Source organism: Arvicanthis niloticus, chromosome 10, assembly GCF_011762505.2.
Source record: "Arvicanthis niloticus isolate mArvNil1 chromosome 10, mArvNil1.pat.X, whole genome shotgun sequence".
Classification (NCBI taxonomy): Eukaryota; Metazoa; Chordata; class Mammalia; order Rodentia; family Muridae; genus Arvicanthis; species Arvicanthis niloticus.
Window position 1 is genome coordinate 15,347,349 of NC_047667.1, and position 20,416 is coordinate 15,367,764.

General features: G+C 42.9%; 1 protein-coding gene across 10 annotated transcripts in view; it reads right to left on the bottom strand.

The window, feature by feature from the left end:
* Positions 1-20,416, bottom strand: part of Nckap5 (NCK associated protein 5) — an 887,342-nt gene that overhangs the window by 44,550 nt on the left and 822,376 nt on the right. For all 10 annotated transcript variants that reach the window (XM_076941060.1, XM_076941057.1, XM_076941058.1 and 7 more), the window contains one exon: positions 17,822-17,958. In XM_076941060.1, coding sequence (XP_076797175.1) covers positions 17,822-17,958 — 137 coding nt within the window. The remainder of the gene's footprint in view (positions 1-17,821; positions 17,959-20,416) is intronic.

The window sequence follows — 20,416 nt, forward strand, 5'->3', positions numbered from 1 at the left end:
CTGACAAGTTAGTAAAAATAGTTGTTTAGTTATTCTTTCCTCCGAAATGTTGTAGTTTTGAATGGAGGGAGTGATCCATTTCCACTCTTTACTAATGCCTTTGATCCCTCTAGTCTCTCTCTAGGCACTACCATATAGTAGTGGACAAATCAAAGACCTTGCCCTTGTGCTTCATGGATGGTAGAGGCATGACAACACAGTTCACAGTGGACACAGAACATCATAGTGAAGCATGAGGTCCCACCTAGTTGTACCCTCCCCTCAAATCTCTTTGCACCGTCTTTGAGGTAGGGGAGAAAAATGTTTACATTGGTTTCTTTTCAAGCCTTGGCCATTTAATCCTGCCATAACTCTACTTAATGAAGCCTTTTTTAGTAAATCCATTAACAGAAAACAGAAGTCAATGTTACAAGGATACCTTTAGAAAATATGTATTGCATACCACAGAGACACCTGCACACCCGTTGTCCACATTGTGTGGTTTACATTAGTCAGGAAAGGGAATAAGCTTAGATGTACATCCACAGATGAGTGGAAAAGAGCAATATGGTGTGTGAAGACAATGAAATTTTATGCAGATGTAAAGATAAACAAAATCATGACATTCTCAAGGAAATGAATGCACCTGGAAAACAACTGTCTTAAACAAGGTAAGTTAGGCTTAGAAAGATACATATTGCATGTACTCTTTTACACAAGGAACCTAAATTTCAATTTTATATGTGTGTACATGCATGTATACATTTATATATGTGTGTTTATAGTTCACAAAAATCAGAGAGGGGATCATGAGAGAGGGGATCATAAAGAGATCTTTAGGGAGGTGGGGAAACAGGATATAGTAACAGCAAATTAGAACTGGAAAAGAAAGTAAACTAGCCAGAAGAGGAAGAAGGGAGAGTGGTAAGGCAGGGGGATAACTGAGAACAAAGGATAATGACACACATATATAAAGATATGTATGAAGACTCCATGATGAAACCCAGCACTTTTTATGTTAACCTAAAACATCATTATAAAAAAAAGGCATGTTATATACAATATTTTGATATGGCTGGTATTTTCTGTTCTCATCATTGGAATGGTGAGAAGCTGAGAAACAGGTGGCTCACAGATATCACTGACACTAATTAAAGCTGAATCCAAAGCCTCTGTACATATTTCAAGCCTATTTGCGTTAACTCATCCACTCATTCATTCATCCACCATGTCGGCAAACTCTAAGTTACATATCAAAGAGAATACAGAATTTCTTCTTCTCCTGAGTATTTGCTGAGTGTAGTCCTTGTCCATAAACTATAAATACCAAACTCCCCTAGCCCTGATTTGGAGGCATGCCTTTCTTCTTTAACCACTGTGTATAGTATTATAAAGCCAATTAGAAAGCAGAGGCTTCAATTAGAGTTCTTTCCAGCAGAATATACTGACCTGTAAAACGGCCAATAGGTAGTAAAGTTCAAGATGAACAAGAAAAGAAGTGGATTCATCCATCTATCTATGCACCCACTTACACATGCATGTACATACCTATACATGCACACATACATGAAGGCATGAATCCTTTTATCCATCCAATAAACGTCCATCACATATAAGGAATTAAGAGACTATGACACCCAACAGAAACCTCTGTCCTCACAGAGCTCATGTTCCTGTAAGAAGCAGGACAGAACTTCTAAATCCTCTTTCAACACAAAATATTTACAGTATTAACTGGGGAGAAGTAGAAACATGGAAACAAGCTTTTGATGTGTTGAGCGACAACTGCAGGAAAGACTCAGATTTTAATATGACTTCTGGGACTAGCGAGAACAAACCCAGACCTGCACACATTGGTGTCCTTGGTCGCTCCTTGGCCCAACAGTTATCTCACTGACCCCATCCAGTTTACTGTGTGCAGACATGCTGTGGTGGCAGCAGTTACTCTCATACAACCATATCTGTTCTTCTAACATATCTTGTCTGTACATGGTATGTTATTGCTCTCTCCCAATCCTGTTGTCAACCCAATTAGAAATTGTATTTTTTCCTTCAAATCAAACCCAATTCTTTAAGATTCACAGAAGAAATCTCCTCTAGGAAGAAATCCCAATCTTTCACTCCCCTTTCTTTGGGTTGAGTTGAGTAGTCAGTCTCAGTGGTCACAGACAACCTCCACCCAGTCTTATAGTCAATATTCCATAAATGTTTGTCCTGTGCTTGGGATATACTATGAAGCAGTATACTTTCTGGGACAATCAGAAGGGGCAGAAGAAGGTAATAGTAATGTCACCATCTGCACTCAGAGCTCAGAAGAGGGGCATCAGCATATCTGACAAATTGCTTGCTTGACACAAAACAATAAAATTCTGTCATGAACTATCATGAAGTTATATCACAAGATGACAAGGCATGGGTGAAAAGGAGGTTGTGTCACATTTAGGGGACACTTATATGCTGTTGGTAGTGATGGTGGTTCCTTAAAGTTTCCCGTGACTTTTCTGTCACTAGCCGGTAAACTCTGTGGGCAAGGATCCACCACAGGCTATCACCTTCCTCTTCATAACAGCACTGAAGTTCACATCTGGGAGGCTCAATCTCCATTGGCAACCAGATGGGTTAGGACTGTCCATAAAAACAGACTTCTGGGGATGCCTGTGATGGAAGCTGGGCTAATTAAAGGTGAAAGACCCACCCTAATCTGAGTAGTAGCAATTCATGGGCTGGGGTTCTGGACTGAACAAGAGGAGAAAGGGAGCTGAGCCCCAGTATTATTTCTGTTTGCTTCCTGACTGTGGATGACAGCTCCATACATCCTATGAGTCAAAACCAACTTTCCTTCCTTCCTTCCTTCCTTCCTTCCTTCCTTCCTTCCTTCCTCCCTCCCTCCCTCCCTCCCTCCCTCCCTTCCTTAGGTTGCTTTCCTTAGCAGTTTTGTTATAGTCATCAGAGAAGTGACAATTCACAGAGGGTCTCCAACAGGTCCTCACCAAGCACTCATGGAATCACAGCAGACAGAGGATTCACTTAAATGGGCTAAAAATCCTCCTCCTACACACATTCCCTCTCCTTGTGTGTGTTCAGGTCAACAATGAAAGTTCTCCAAAGGCAATTCCACAGGGACAGAGGACAGCATGACCATGGGTCCTCAAGATGCCACTGCAAACAATGGACCCTGTTTACTTGCATGTGGGGCTGAGGAACCTTTGTAATTAATCACAACTGAGAGTGAATGACTGATGTAGCCAACTCTAGACAGGGGTGATAGCCTCAGGCCAGTCAGTTAATCACATCAAAAAGAAATGGAGATAAATTCATCTTACCCAGGTACCAATTACCTCATTCACACTTGCCAATAAAAGAAACTAACTGTTCTGCCCTTTATCTTTTTAATATGAAAGTGATTTAAGACAACTGTAAAGCCAAGTTTTTTATTTTTTTTTAAGGGCTAGGGATGCAGTTCTGTGGTAGAGCACTTGCCTAGCAAGCATGAGGCCTTGTGTTTATTCTACAGAATCACACATCCACAGACCATACAACCATAGCACACATATGGCACCCTATAGATCCACTGTAGACAACACACAATGCGTACACAACAGATGAGCAACAGGAACACAGCAGGTGTATACAACATAGATAACACAGAAACAACAAACACACATAACAGGCATTCATAACATGAACACAACACACATATAACATGAACACAACACACACTCGAGACATTCAATGTACAGACAACATACACAACAGACACACATAACAGATATTCAGCAGATATATAACACACAACACTTGCAACAGACACACACAAAATAAAAAAAAAACACTCATATAAAAATCACAACTCTCACCTAACACGCAGCATACACACGAAACTCATGCATGCAAAGCAATTGAATTCATATGTAAAGATCAAAACCAAAGCACAAAGACACTAGAAGAACTGTGAGGTTTTAAAAATTAACTCAGAAATAGGAAAGATTTTGGTTCAAAACAATTGGTGTTTGACCATTAGAAAAATAAAACATATATAAGCAGGAACTTCCCATGTGATGTCATAGGCAAATGGAGGTCTCTGTATGATAAATGAAGGAGGGAAAACACTCCCTGACTCTGAAGAGCTTACGGAGACTGTGATGACACCGACTAACACAAGTGAAAACTCGGTCACTAGAAGAAGGTTCCAGAGAGGAATACAGCCATCTCTGTACACATTTGAGGGTGGTTCCACAGATGACTATATCATAGGATTCTGACAACTAAATCCTTTACTTCATTGATTGTCACAGCACTGAAACGGATTATCAGGAAGTGGGACAACTTGGGAAGATGGGAATAGACTGAAGGTAGTTGGTCAGCAGGTAGGGGGCATGCCTTCCTGCTGACCAGGAATCTTGCCCTTTCCTGTTACAGCTCCACTCTGCTTCCTGCCTACCAAGATATGAGCTGATCTATCTGTCTCCTCCGTGGACTGAACCCCCTAAAACCATGAGCAAAGTAAATCCATTTTCCCTTAAGTTGTTCACATTGGGTATTTTGTCAGAGATACACAAAAGCTACTACACAATCACCAAGTACTTAATGGTCTTGGATGACCTGTCTTGTGTGTGTGTGTGCGCGTGCGTGTGTATGTGAGAGAGAGAGAGAGAGAGAGAGAGAGAGAGAGAGAGAGAGAGAGAGAGAGGGAGGGAGGGAGGGAGGGAGAGAGAGAGAGAGAGAGAGAGAGGGGGAGGGAGGGAGGGAGGAAGGGAGGGAGAGAGAGAGAGAGAGAGAGAGAGAGAGAGAGAGAGAGAGAGAGAGAGAACCCACGTGGAAGTTAAAGGACAGTCTAAAGCACTGGCCTATTCATCTACATTGTTTGCTGCTGTGTGCCATGCCAGGCTAGTTGGCCCATGAGTTTCTGGAAAACTTTCCATGTGTCTCCCATCTGTGAGAGCACTAGGAATATGTATCCAACCTTATGTGTTTTGGGGCAGATCCAAACTCAGGCACCCACACACTCATGGCAAGTGCTTTACCCACTGAGCCATCTCCCTGGTTCTCACGTCCTTTTATGCACTGCAAACACTTCCTGGGACACTTAGTGCAATTAAGAGTGTTTCCTTAGCCTTTGGTCTTTCACAAAGACACACCGATCTTACAATCTTGCCTTCTGAAGAATCCTATTCACACTTGGGAATATATTTAAGAGTAACCTAGTGGAAGTTGTCTTAGGGCTTCTTCTCAGTTCCACACCATAGTCCATCACAGAAGGAAGTCAGGATAGGAACTCAAGGCAGGAACTGAAGCTGAGGAGAACTACCTACTCGTTTGGTCCTCACGGCTTGCTCAACTTGCTTTCTTATAGAATCCAAAACCAACAGCCCAGGGGTGTCAGTGCCCACAGTAAGCAGGGCCATATCAATCAGCAATCAAGAAAATGCCACACAGGCTTGTCCACAGGTGAACCTAATGGGAGAGGTTTACTCACCGAGGTTCCCTTTTCTGAAATGATGTTAGCTTGGGTCAAGTAGACCTAAAACTAGCCAGGATAGAGGGAATCCCACAGAATGAAGAGAGTGAAAGCGATGTATTCCAGGATAAGAAGGACCAAACAAACCAAGGCAAAAGATGGGTTCACAGAAAATTCAAGCAGGAGAAAAATGCTTCAAATGATGCCTCTGAAGGTGGGGGCGTCCTCGACAGTTGAGCAAGACAACAGGGAAGCCTGGAGTCAACTCCCTACCTCCTTACTGTGTGCACAGTCCAGACCCAGTTCAGCCCCAAGGAAGTCCTCTTTTCTAATTAAATCCCTCAGAGAGTGAGCTGATTTAGCCCTTGATCATAAAAAATCCTGCTCTAATTAAACACAGAACTCCCTTCTCTCTGATGTAGCCTCATGGTATTTCCAGTCCCCATATAGGTGTGTCCGCCCACATTGGTACTGAGTGATTCTTTGAGATATTACTGTTCAATGAGAGAGTAAATATGAGGAAGGGAAATGCTGCTGGCCTTGTGTCGGGGACTTTAAACCAGTTCTTTCTTCCTCAGAATGTACCTGAGCAGCAGATAGTCTGTCTCCCCAGTGAAACTGTAGAGCCCTGGCTAATATACAAAGTAATTTTTTTCTAGGATATCAGCTTTATATTATTGAAGCTTACATATTATTTTAAAGTAACTTTGCTCTGTGAACATATTATAAACTTTATTTGATCATTCTAAACTTTAAATTTTTCATATCCCCTGCTGTTTTTTTTTCTCTTTCTCCTGCTAGGGATTGAACTCAGGGCCTTGTGGATGTTGGGCAAACCTTCTGTTATCGAGCTATCCCTCCCTCCTCTTTTTGATTTTATTTTGAATGAAAATCTCATTCTGTAGTCTATGCTGGGCTTGAACTCCTGCCTCAGCTGTGTTAGCAGTGGTGACTACTTACAGGTGTGCACCAGCTTCTCTCGCTTTTTGCTATACATTACTTCTCAACTTTCGCCCACACGGTGGGCTGAAAGTCTAGTCTACTATCATATTTGAAATATGCCTTGGTGAGGTGGTAAGGTGGTTGTGATGTAGCAGAGGGAAGGGACACTCAGAGAGGTCAGCATCTTCTATCCGAGATCATGAAGGCAGGAGCCAGATCACCAAGGAAAGGGACTAAGTGTCCCTTCCAGACCTGGACATCTCTGACACACAGAGTTTCTAGCCTCCGGATTCCAGAAGTTCTAGAAAGGATCCCATTGTGTGAGGCACTGAATGATAGTTGATAATTTTCTTGGTAAGACTTCTGGTGGCTTGTTAGGAAGCAGCCATCTTCTCTCTCAACATCATCTGCTTTGGAGTAAAATAAGTATATATTTCTTCCTGATTTTGAAAGTCTCAGGGCAATGAGAATATATGTGTCTTGGTGTGTGGTGACTGATACTGATTGACAGGATCTAGAATCATCTAGGAGATAAACCCCTGAGCATATCTGTGTGGGAGTTTCTAGGCTAGATTAATGGAGGTGGAGAAATGTGGGCACCACTATCCTATAGACTGAGTCCTGGATTGAACCGAAAGGAGAAAGTGAGCACCAGCATCCATCTCTTTCTCCTTCCTGACAGTGGATGCCATGAGAGCAGCCAGTGCATGATCCTGCCATCTCACCTCCTCTGCCATGATGGTCTATATACCCTTGGAACTATGAGCCCAAATAATCCCTTATGATTTAAGTTATTTTGCCAGGTGTTTTGCCACAGCAATAGACAAGTAACGGATACACCTCCCTGGCAGCATCTCAAAGGCTTATACATGGGTTTTTCTTGCACACACTATAATAATTCTAGAAAGATACTTCTTCATTCTTTAATTGGCCCACTTCTTCAAGGAAGTGCCTCGTATAGATCTACCTGAGGGTTTCATTAGATTGTTATTAATCTTCCTTGTCTTAACAATTCACTAGGAATACTTCTGGCAAGGGACTCTCTCCAAATGTCACTATGTACTTTTAAGCCAAATATGAAGCTCTCTATGTCCCCAAAGGAACCTGGAACACCTGTTGACTACTGTTCTTTCCCCCTCCTTTTCCCATCTAATTGCAATTTACCTGCCTGACTAGAGCACAGTGAGGATTAACTGTCCTCGAGTCACTTTCAAGTCTGTGAAGGATTTCTGTCTCCTCAGGGCACATGTTCTGTGACAGAGACAGAACTGCAATTCTAATCAGAGACTTCATGTGCTACCATCTCTGACAGCCTATGCTCAGAATCCTCCAAACTCCTTCTGACAAAGGCACTGGGTCACTAGGCAAGTCTGCAAGGCTGAGGACACTGGACGGTAGGTAAAGCACTTGCTGAAGAAGTGTGAAGATTTTAGTCTGCATCCACAGAGCCCTTATAAAAGACAGATGTGAAAGAGTACATCTGCAAACTGAGGGGTCTGGGAGGCAGAGGCAAGAGAATCCCTGAAAAGACATGGGTCACCTAGCCTATTGTACATATCAGAGGACAAAAGACCATACCTCAAAGGAGATAAGAGTTAAGGACTGACACTCCAGAGCTCCAGAGTCTAAACCACCAGCCTAGAAGCACATAGGGAGGGACTCATGGCTCCAGCTGTATGTGTAGGGGAGGATGGCCTTGTCAGGCTTAAGTGGGAGAGGAGGTCCTTGGTCCCATGAAGGCTGGATGCCTCAGTGTGGGGGAATTCAAAGGTGGGACGTAGGAGTGGGGGGTAGGTGGGGGGCATATCCTCATTAAAGCAGGAGGAGGGGGGATGGAATGGGGGTTCCTGGGCGGGGTTGGGGGGAATGGGGAAAAGGGATAACATCTGAAATGTAAATGAAATATCCAATTTAAAAAAAAAGACCTAGGTCTGTGATCTAGGTCTACGGTAGAATGCAAACAAAAAAAAAACAAAACAAAAAAGAATACAATGGCATGTATGCACCTACATCCACAGAGGAACACATACACACGTGCAAGCACATACACACACATACACATGCACACATATATGCACACTCAGAGAGATTTAAAATTTTAATAAAAAAAAATCCCTTTTGTGGAGGCATCTCCTAGTACCAGATTTGGAGCTGGACTGGGCTGTAATGTCCCTGCTGGGTATAGAGAATGTGGCTGCTGTATGTTCTGACTCAAACACTTGACAGCTTCTCTGACCTTGTGAACATTTCCAGTGCCCAAAGGTTAATCTACTGTTGGCTGTTGCTCGTCACTCCTGACATCTGCCCATTTACTTTTTGTTGTTGGGAGCCAATCTACGCACTGCAGCCTTGTGTATACACAGCAGATACCAGCCCCTCGCCCCTTGGAGCAGTGACCATCCAAATAGCTGCAGAAATTGCCACCTGTTCCTGCAACAGGGCACACAACAGGGCACACAACTTAGTGGCTTGGTGACTGAGTATGAACTCCCAGTATATTGGGTGGATTAAGGAACTATGTATAAATCATCCTTGATCACATGGCCAAGATTGCATAAATGTTGGGGTTCCTGGAAGCGACACCTCTAGTTCTTATCACACCACACTTCATGCTGTTCCACTCACAAGAATCAGAGGGGAAGAATCTGCTTGTGTACAAAAAAAAAGCAACATCCTTTCTTCTTCTTCTTCTTCTTCTTCTTCTTCTTCTTCTTCTTCTTCTTCTTCTTCTTCTTCTTCTTCTTCTTCTTCTTCTTCTTCTCTTCTTCTCTTCTCCTTCTCCTTCTCCTTCTTCTTCTTCTCCTCCCTCTTCCCCTTCCTCCTCCTCCTCCTCCTCCTCCTCCTCCTCCTCCTCCTCCTCCTCCTTCTTCCTCTCTCTCTCTCTCTCTCTCTCTCTCTCTCTCTCTCTCTCTCTCTCTCCCTCTCTCTTTTGTAGTTTAAGCTCCACCCTCTGCTTGTCTTTCAGTCCTGGCAGCCAAAGATTCACAACACTACATATGACCTGAGGCCCCCATGCCAACCCCAACACATACCTAGTTTCTATTAACCAAGGACTGATTTTTTTTTCCCTTTGTACTTAAAAGATTCTTTTAAAATGTTTTGAGCTGCAGTATGTTCAAACTCAGGGGGTGAAACACTGGGGTGCTATGGTAATGACAGAGGGTCAAAAATGTCCATCAAAGGGGACAAACTCTGAGGGGCTGCATCTCCTCCCTCCAAATGTCTCATTAGGGTTCCCAGGCTTGGCCTCCATTGCCTTCACCTCCCGCAGCCCAATTTAATTGAGTGATGTCCTTGCTACGGCATGTTGCTCTTTGGACAGGAGGGTAAACTCATTCTGTCTATCACTGCATTTGCTTTCTTAAGGGCCCTAGGATGCGCATGCTGCTCAAGTAATTAAATGCAGGTCATGCTGCAGCTTCTTCTCTCCAGCCTGTCTGAGGGCACAGTGGGTTCTTTCTGATAGCTCCTGCTTGACCACATGATTTCGGGAAGCTGGCTGGATTGCTTTTGTTCATTTCATTATTGTGTGTGACACCCAGGGCCACTGGAAACACCAAGCCTCAAGGGGGCAGAGATTCAACGTGAGCAACAAAAAGGCATTTGGTTTTCTGAAGGTCCCTAAATGCTGGTGCAGAGAAACTGGAGTTTGTGGTTCTGGTGAGGGTCTCAGAGCAGACTGCTGGTCACGGTCAGTACTTTACACACGTGGTGCATTCGAGGTAACAAAACCCTGCACGTCACTCCTCGTGTTCATTTCCCTCGAGTGGACTTATCAAAAATAAAGCAAACGAGCTGGGGGAGAAGGCTGTTGATAAAGAGCTTGCTTTGTGGGTATGAAGAGATAGGTCCAATCCTCAGAGTTTGCAATTAAGATAAAAATGTGTGTGTGTGTGTGTGTGTGTGTGTGTGTGTGTGTGTGTATGTGTGTGTGTGTGTGTGTTGGGGCATGCTGGAGAGATAGTTCAGTATTGCTCTTCTAGAGGACCCGAGTTTTGTTTCTAGCACCCATATCTGGTGGCTTACAATAAGCTGGAACTCCAGCCTCCTGAGTATCCAGTGTGTTTAGCCTCTGGAAACATTTATATTCATATGTACACATCCCCAAACAGAAATACACAAATACAGATAATTAAAAAAATAATAATGGTAAAAAACTATCAACATGCTGGTACATGCCTGTAATCAATCTCAGCACATGCAATCTCAAACAATATGCTCCAGAAATATTTCTGTCTCCATTCTCCTAGCACCCGAGTTCAATATCATGAACTAAGATAGCTCTTACCTGTAGTGTCCATTTTAAACAACAGATCTGTCTGGGGAAATCGGGGTGATTTTAATAAGTTTGGATTTTAGTTCGACCCAATGCTGACTCTGCAGATTACACAGATTCGTCATCTTTAAGTGATGCCCCAGATGAGCACTTTAAAATAGATGCAACTTTGTGTGAATTCTCTGTAATACAGCAAAATCTGATAGCTCTATTAATAGCCAGCCTTTGGCCTTGGGAAGGCATGGTGGAAGGGTTTTTAAAATTCATCATCTCTGCATAATTAGTTGTGAATCTCTAAATATTCACACTGAAGAATGGAGAGGGAAGCAGGGCCCTCATCGCTCAGCGTCCCTTTCAATGATGCGCCACAGTCATCACTTTCCTGTGCTCTTCTAATTACTGCAAAACCAATTGTTTTTAACTCAACTGGCCCAGCTCTTTGTAATTTGTTGGATGTAATTACTTTGAAGTGAAGAAAATGTACTTCTTGTTCAGCAAACCAGGGCTTGATGAGGTGAGCAGAGTCAGGTGGCCACAGGAACCCAGTCCCAAAGCTTTGATTATTTCTCCTTACCATAGCATTTTGTGTGTATGGGTTGTGAGAGGCCGGAAGTCCTCTTCAAAGAGGCCCCACACCGTGGTGAACAGTAGACCACAGCCACAGCAAAGGTTGATTTGAAGAAGTAATTTTATATGCACATAGGCACATAGGGCTATTTGTTCATGTGTGGAGTGCTTTGTGTGTCAGTACATGCACACAAGAGTATGTGTACATGCATAAGGTCAGAGGTCAACCTCAGGCACTAGTCTACTGGAGCTGTCCATCCTGGTTTTGTAGACAGAATTTTTTTTTCTGTCTTGGAACATACCAAGAAGCTGGGCTGGTAGTCAGTAATCCTGAGGAATATGTGCCTTCTGAGCTCTAAGACTATTAAAACATCAAGTGTTTGGTGCTTTTTATGACAAGGGTTCTGGGTTTTGAACTCAGGACCTCATGCTTGCAGGGCAAGCACTTTTCCAGCTGAACCATGTCCCCAGCCTATAAAGCATCCAGTTTAATACAGGAAAATGAAAACGAAACAAAACCAAAATCACTGGGGAGGAGTGCAGAAGCCAACATACACTTTAGGGTCCTTGTTAAAGAAGGACTGGATTAGAGTCTTTTCCCAAAATCATGTTTTGAAATAAACTCTAAAATAAACTTTAAAAATATCACTTTGGGAAAATTATCCAACTTTCATAGATACGTAAATAATAATTTTCAAGTGAACACTTATGCATTGGGGTTACAGAGATAGCTTAGTAGGTAAGAGCATTTGCTACTTTTCCAGAGAATCTGGGCTTGGTTCCTAACATCCACAGAGTGTCTCACTCAACGTCCAGTGGGTCTAACACACTCTTCTGGTCTCCATGAATAACTGCATACTTGTGGTGGACGTGTATACATGCAAGTAAAATACAATTAGCAAGTCACCAGAAAAGAAAGGACACAAAGATTGTAAGAGGCAGAGGTGGGAGAGAGGGGTGGAGCAAATCAGTGTCTTCTGGTCATGAACAAACAGTGGTTGCCTCCAGAAGATCAAGCTACTGGATGTTCCATCATGGAGTGGGGAGAGGCTTCAGAGCCCTTCACCCCTAACTGAGGAGCTATGGACAGTGGGTGGTAGTTTGTTTTTGTTAAGGCTGTAGTCCCTGGTAATTTAACCAGGCTCTGGTGGTTGGTAAAAATACATTCTCACACAACTTCACAAGTGTACATAAGACATAGTGAACAACCTCACACCTACCCTCTCTCATCTCCCAGCATCCTCTCTACTCCCACATCCTCCCCACAAATCTCTCTCCAGGGCTCATTTCTCTTCATTTTGTTTTGTGACTCACTGACCAGGGGGCCACCTGATTGACTATGGTCTGGAACTTAAAGTATTATTTTACCAGAAATAACTGAGGATGTCACTACAAAGTGTATCTTCAAGACAGTATTAATCAACATCAATGAACGTGGCTCATCAGCCAGACATTTATTTATTCAATAAGCAGATTTTTCGAGCATATCAGATTTTACCCCAGGGCTTTCTCAGAGACAGGACACTATCCTTTTCCGGAAGGGGCACAGAATCGCAAACCCTTCTGAGATTCCCGTAAGAGGATGCAGCTTGGTGAACTATGAGTGATCAGTGTCAGGTTAGGGGTGCTTGGTTTCCTCATCCATAAAATCAAGACAAAACATCTCCTTTATAACGTTCTCATGAGGAATGAATGAGAAAAACTGAAGAAGAAGCGACTAGCCTTTCCAGGGGGCTTTGTCAGTACCAATAGGTATGCTGGAGTCTGTAGACTGGAATGCAAATGATTCTGTTGCATGCTGTATTAACAGAGGAAAACTAAACAGAAGATTCCATAGAAACGGTACAGAGGGAACATACTTAGCCTCATGAGCCTCTGATGGGACAAGTTTTATGCAAATGTGACTGTCCCTGCTAGAGTGCCCTGCTGCCATTCTCAGAAAGAAATGAGTGTTAAGTGGCTGTGTTTGTTTGTTTGAAATCACCTGGCAAAGTCCCAGGGCAAAGGGGAAACTGTATCTCACCTTGCTCCTGTAGCTTCAAAACCACTGAGGGAACATCGACTAGTCAGCCACTATGGGACATCCTCCAAAACAGCTAAAAGTGGAATTACTACATGACCTGGCTATTCTGGGTATTTACTTGAAGGAATCAAAGTCAGCATAGTACAGAGATACATAAGACCCCAGTGTTTACTGCAGCATGATTCACTATAGCTAAGTTATGAAGCCAATCTAGGCATCCAACAAAGAGGGATGGTGCTTTGGTATATGCACACGGTGGACTTTTTCCAATGGAAGGAAGTTAGGAGATTTGGATGCACCAGGAGATAATCACACCACATGCTTGAAGCTAGTCTTAGACAAATATCATATATTTTCTCTTAGCTGTGGTTCTCAGGTTTTATATGAAAACATGAAATCCTGTATGTATATGTGATGTGAAGTGAGTCTGTCTAGGGAACAAGGGCATTACTTATAGGGAAAGGTAAACAACGAGAGTATAGGAGGAATATGCTCAACCAAAAATATACAGATTCATGAAAACATAAGACAAAAGTAAAAAAAAAAAAAAATCACGTCACTGCAGTATGATTGCCATACAAAAAGATGTATATATTTAATATGTGTGGATTGATGAGTTTGGAGGTCAAGTCTCCTGGGAGACTGGACTTTGTGAGAAAGGAAGATGCACCGAAAAGCTTTAAGCAAAGAGGCTATGTCATGATATTCTGCACTTGGGGGAGATCGTATTGGTGGCAATGTAGATAATGAAGGGGCTGGGTCATGGGGCAGGTAGAGGGAAGACAATGGGCCATATAACCCAGCTAGGGGCTTGGACTGTGTTAGAGGCAGAGGTGGTGAACAAGAGTCAGATCTGAGGCATATTTGGGAAGGAAGCTAGCAGGATTGTGGAATGGTCAAAATGGGGTAAGAGAATAAAGCGACATGTTGGAATGTCTAAAGTGATGGTGCATGGCATTCAGAGGAGAGAAACCTAAGAGGCAAGGCAGCTCTCGAGAGAACAAAGGAGATTCAGCTTAGATTTTTTTTTTCATAAGCTGACAGAGTTTGCTGAGTTGGATCTGGATTGTCTCTCAAAAGCCGGTGTGGTAATGGCATGGCTCCCAGTTGGAGGCTACTGGGAACTGGTGGAAACACTCAAGAGGTAGTGGTTAGGGAGGTGTAAAGTCACTAGAGCAATGCCTTGAAGAATCAGGATAAAGGAAGCCATCTCCTTCCCCTTGCTTTCACATCCCAAACAGGAGGTAAGCAATCATGCCCTATCCCATGCTTCCTGCCAAGATGTGCTTTTCTTCCATAGTCCCAATGTATCAAGGACTAGACCCCGTTTCTTTGTAAGTGGATGATGATTACCTTGGTCTTAGAATCAAATGCTTGGTCCTTTCACAGGCAAGTGTTCTACTATTGAGTTACACCCTAGCCTAGGACTCCAGTTTTGAGACAGGGTCTTAAGTACATTGCTCAGGCTGTGCTTTGATCTTGATCCCCTCAGTCTAGACCTCCGAGGTAGCTGGGATTATGTTGTGAGCCACCCTGCTAGGCTGCACGGTTGCTTGTTATCTTGCTGCAGTAACAGAAAGCTGACTAGCAGAAGAGTTGAGAAGGGTGAGTGGTGGCCACATAGATAAGGCAGGCACATACCTTCAGCCTGTTTTGTTTTATTTGCATGAACTACTTACATATGATGGGTTTCATTTTGGCATTTCCGCACATGTATTTAATGTACTCTGATCATATTCACCCCCTAACTCTCTATCATCCCCTCCCGCTCCAGCTGACCTGTTTCCTCTTCCCAAGAACTCTCCTTTCTCTAGGATGTCTTTCCTCCCCAGTCTATTGACTTTACCCAGGGTTCCTTCCATGACCCTGAGTCAGAGGTTCTATACAGATACATGGATGAGGAGATATTTTCAGGAGCAGGGCTGAGCAGTTACTTACAGAAGTGCTGGTGGTGGGTTGGTTATTAGAACGGGCACCATACCATGGGCTACAACACTACAGAAAATGTTTCTCCTTTCCTCAGCAACTATTAACCTATAGCTTTTCAGAGAGAGGCAGGGCCTCATGACCTGCTTTCCCTTTTCCATGATGGAATGTTGACATGCCCAATATTGTGGGTTGTCTTCTGTAGGTTATCAAAACTATTCGTGGTTCAAGTGTATAGTATTTGCTTTTAAGTAACCCAGGCACAGGGGCAGCAGCCAGAGTTAAGACTCTTTCCTTGTAAACAAAGGCTAGGCTTCTCTGCTGTCGCTCTACAGTCCTTCCTTCAGCTTACACGGATCTACTGGCTTGTTCTGGTTTCTATTGCCATCACCAGTACACAAGGCACATGTGGGGAAGGAATGTTTGTTTTTCTCAACTTGGCAAATTAGAGTGGGTAGCTCTGTGGAAACAAGGCTACAAAATGACTTCCATTCTCCTCACCCACTGGGCCACCTACTCAGCTCCTAAATCCTGCATCTGTGGGCAGACTCTATGCTAACAAGTGGACTCTTAACATTTTTCAGTCAGGCAAAAGAAAGCAACCTGGAAAGAAAAGATGTATGTTTACTTTGGTGCTTTATGAACAGGGAGGTGGGGCTCTAGGGAGGAGGTGGTGTGTTTTGTTACATTTGACAGGATGTAAAGGATCGACCTGATGGGCTGGGGATGTAGCTCAGCTGGTTACTTGTGCCACGATGAACAGTGTGCTTGTGAAGTTCAACCTCCCTGACTAGCTTTCTCTTTGAAGCAGAATTGGCAATAGAAAAACCATTCTCTCTTAGTACTTATAAATATGCATATTTCTCTCTCTCTCTCTCTCTCTCTCTCTCTCTCTCTCTCTCTCTCTCTCTCACACACACACACACACACACACACACACACACACACACACACACCATATATTTGAGAGCACTTCAAGAAAAAAGGGTATGAATTTGAAAGAGAGCAAGGGAGACTACATAATAGGGTTTTGGAAGAAAGAAAAAGGGATGAAATGATGAATACTCAAAAATACTTAGAAATATGTATATTCAGGACTAGGGGTGTAGCTCAGCTGGGAGAGTGCTTGATTAGTATGCAGGAAGTCCTGGGTTTCATCCCCTGGCCCACATTAACCAGGTGTGGTGGTACATGCTTGTGATTCCACACTCAGGATGGAGATAGGAAGAGAAAGAGTTCAAGATCATCTTCAACTATATAATGAATTCAAGACTCTAAGGTCTGGATTACAGGAGATCTGTCAGTCCGCATTTCCTCGCAAATGAACTCAACACACTGTGATGTGCTGTGTGCTTTTCTCTGAATCCACCCTGGGTCATCAGAAACATCTTAATGATGCAATGGAGAGTTACTGCCTGGTGTGTCCAGTCTGTAGAACATTTAAGAATTTCTCATTTATCTGAATTCTATCCCTTTGTTCCTTGCTTCTTAGAAGTCATAAGAAAAGAAGGTCACATGGTTCAATCACACAGAACCTTGGAAGAAAAGAACATTATTTGCCCCATTTATATCTTTTTTTTTTTTCTGTCCCCAAAAAGGAAGATGGCTTTTAAGAAGTAAGCAATATTTGACTGTATACTCTTTCAATTTAATGTTAATTCTGGCTAGAGGTTAAGACATAGATGAAAGTTTCTATACTGTTATGAACTGGATGTGCACTGGAACCTACATGACCATGTCCCCAGTTAGTTTTTTAAGGGATGTGCTGGTTAATTTTAACTCAACCTGACAGAACTTAGAATTACCTGAGTAGAGTCTCTGTGAGGAATTATTTAGAACCAGATAGTCTGTGGGCACTTCTGTGGAAGAATGCCTTAATTATTAATTTGATGTACAAGGACTCAGTTTACTGTGGGTGACATCATTCCCTAGGCAGGGTTTCCTGAACAGTATAAGAGAGGAAATGCAAGGAAGTATGGATCCAGCCATTTACTCTCTCTTTGCCCTACAGATATGGTAATGCTTTTAGTTCCTGCCCTGACTTCCCTGAAATAGTGGGCTATCATCTGGAACTGTAAACCAAATAAGCCAAGAGTTGCTTTTGCCACAGAAATTGAAATGAAAACACAATAGGAGACTATGAAGTGTTTCAGAGATGGATGATGTAGGTGGCTCACTGACTATGTACGTGATGTGAAGACTCAGCTCAGCTCTGGTTTTAGTCTCTGTCTTTGTCTCTGTCTCCCTCCCTCCCTCCCTCCCTCCCTTCCTCTTCTTCCTCCTCCTCTTCCTTCTTCCTCTCTCTCTCTCTCTCTCTCTCTCTCTCTCTCTCTCTCTCTCTCTCTCTCCACCTCAGCTGCTACCAGGTGAAGAAGTTGTAGCCCTAAGCTTCTGCTGCCTTGGGGAAGGAATCATTCCATCTTGCCCTCCTACTACTGTGGACTGAAATCCCTTGAAATTCTCAGCCAAAATGAACCTATTCACTCCAACATTATTTCTGTCAGGTATTTTATCACAGGGACCAGAAAAGTAACTGATACAGACTTGGCAAACCAATGCAAGATTTGATTTAAAATTAAATCTATCTCTATAGGATTCAAGGACTTCAGATCCTGCAATCAGGACAGACAGGTAGATGGCACCCCCTCACCTGGGTCTCGGTAGTAGCATCTTCGCCCCTCCATTCTGAAAGGGGCTCACTTGCCACTGCATCCTCAGCATATTCGAATGATGGGCCAGTGTGGGCCTTAGACTCTGCTCCATTAGGCTTTTCAAAGCTAGATTTTCCTAAAGGAGGGAAGGTACATTAAAAACAAAACAAAACAAACAAAAAACAAGCTTTTACCAACCTTTAACAAATTTAGGGAGAAGAAAGGGAGACATTTAAAATTAATATGAAGGTCTAAAAACAGGAAAAATTGGGTCTTCTGACATTCTGTATACTATATGAGCCTGGGTTGCCTAAATATTTGCATAACTGTGTATACATATCTACAGACAAGACCAAGGCATATTGCCTTGGGATCTGACACCTTTCCAAACAGGCTGAGGCTTTCCAGATTAAAAAGGGTCCAGCAAACAAACCATTAGGGAACTTAAGGCTATCTTTCAAACACTTTTTATCAAAAGAGGAACAGGTTTTGGAGGCTGTTGTGGTTTGAATGAGAATGGCTCCCACAGGCTGATCCCAGCTGGTGGTGGTGTTTGGGATAGTGACAGAACCTTTAAGGGGTTGTTTCTTACTGGAGGGAGTGGATAACAAGGAAGAGACCTTGATGCTTCATAGCCTGGCCCCACTTCCTGTTTTCTGTTTCCTGAGTGTGGCTCCAATGTGACCAGCCAGCCTCATGCTCCTGCTGCCGCTTTCTCCCTACTGTTATGTCTTCCCCACTATGATGGGCTGCATCTCCTTGGAACTGTGAACCAAAATAAATCCATTTTCTCTCAAGTTTCCTTAGTCTGGGTATTTTATCACATCAATGAGAAAAGAACTATTTCAGAGGATGAATACCTCACTGAGCTAATGAACTTCCATGAAAAGGATCTGGTTCTTCAGCCTTTCCTAAACACGATTAAACAGTGGGTTTTTGTTTTCCTTTGCTGTTGTTATGAAAGCTTTGTGCATGTATTTATTATGGGCTAAGCATAGTCTTCCTTGTACTTCCCTAACAACCCTTCCCAGACTTGTTAGTACCCTTTGTGGCCTTACAGTTTCACGTTTTATTCTCTCTCTCTCTCTCTCTCTCTCTCTCTCTCTCTCTCACACACACACACACAAAACTGCATGTAGCTACAGAAAAATCTGTGAACCACAAACCACAAGAAACATATATTTTCCTTTCTGAGAAAGGCTGCACTCCCTTAGTGTGCACACCTACAATTGCATGCATTTTCCAGGAAATGAAAGGACTCTGTTATTCACTGTACAGGAAAATAATCCCATTTTGTTTACTGATTCTTATGTTGATGGACATCTACACTGATTCCATAACTTAGCCCTTGTATCTAGAGCTGCAGTGAGAACGGATTTGCAAGGGTCTCTGTGATGTGTTGTCTTGGAGTCCTTTGGAGATACACCCATGAGTGGGATAACTGGGTCGTGGGAAAGAGTGATTAGTTCTTTTGAGGAATCCCCGTACTGACTTGCTCAGCAGCTGAACTCTTTACATCCCACTAGCACTGGACAAAGGTTCCCTTTGGCCTACACCCTCATCATCATTTGCTGATACTTGTTTTCCTAATGACTGTTAGTCTGTGCTTTTGACTTGCAATTCTCTGATGGCTAGTGAAATTGAGCTAGTGAAATTTCCATGTGTTTGTAGGTGACGCTGAAGGATCCTAATGGTGACTCCCCTTTCAGAATGATGAAGGTGTTCTATAAGTGAATGTGCTATTATAGCACATATTTTTATAACTACAGATAAATAAACATACATAAATACATATGGCTAGATATGGTACAGCCAACAAAACATATACAAGAAGAATGAAAGCAAGTAATTTTCTGGAAAATAATGGGACCAGAAATAAATATTAAGCCAATTGTGCCAGTCTTAGAAAGAGTCTTAGATTTTCTACAGCTACACAAAGTCATATATGCACAGATGGCATACGTATAGACGGGGAAGTATGTAGGTGATCACAGGAATGCATAGGAGAGAGAAGGGAAAGGAAAGGAAGGGATCCTGAGGAAGAGTAAGCACAACACACAATATATACTTGTATGAAAGCTTTAAAAAATAAGTTTTAAAAATAAACCCTAATTATCAAGAGAGCATGCCACACAGCCTTCCATAGCAATTTCTTCAGGTGAGGAAAAAGGTAGCTAGTGAGGCTTCCATCGACACTGTGAGATGTGTTCAGGTGCCTCCAGGTTTGAAATGTGGATAAGAAAAAGGCTATATTCAACTGTAAATCACACAGGAAGTGCCTGCTGGGAAGGGAGGAAATGGAATCCCATTTCCCTTTTGCTCCCAAAACTTCCGCACTGCACAGTTTTTCACCTAACAAATGGTCACTAAGAAAAGCACCAGAGAGCACCCTGCTTCCGTGGATGTCACAGACTGGAAACTTCAGGATGGGTGACCCCAAGATGGCCTCCTGTCTGCTCACCTCACTCTCTCCCATATACCACCTTTTACAACTCTTTGTGACAATTTAATTAAGATACAACCCTTGGGATTTGGATGCAGCAAATGTAAGTGGCAAGATCAGAACAATCTCCTTCCTGTCCCCTTCTTATGAA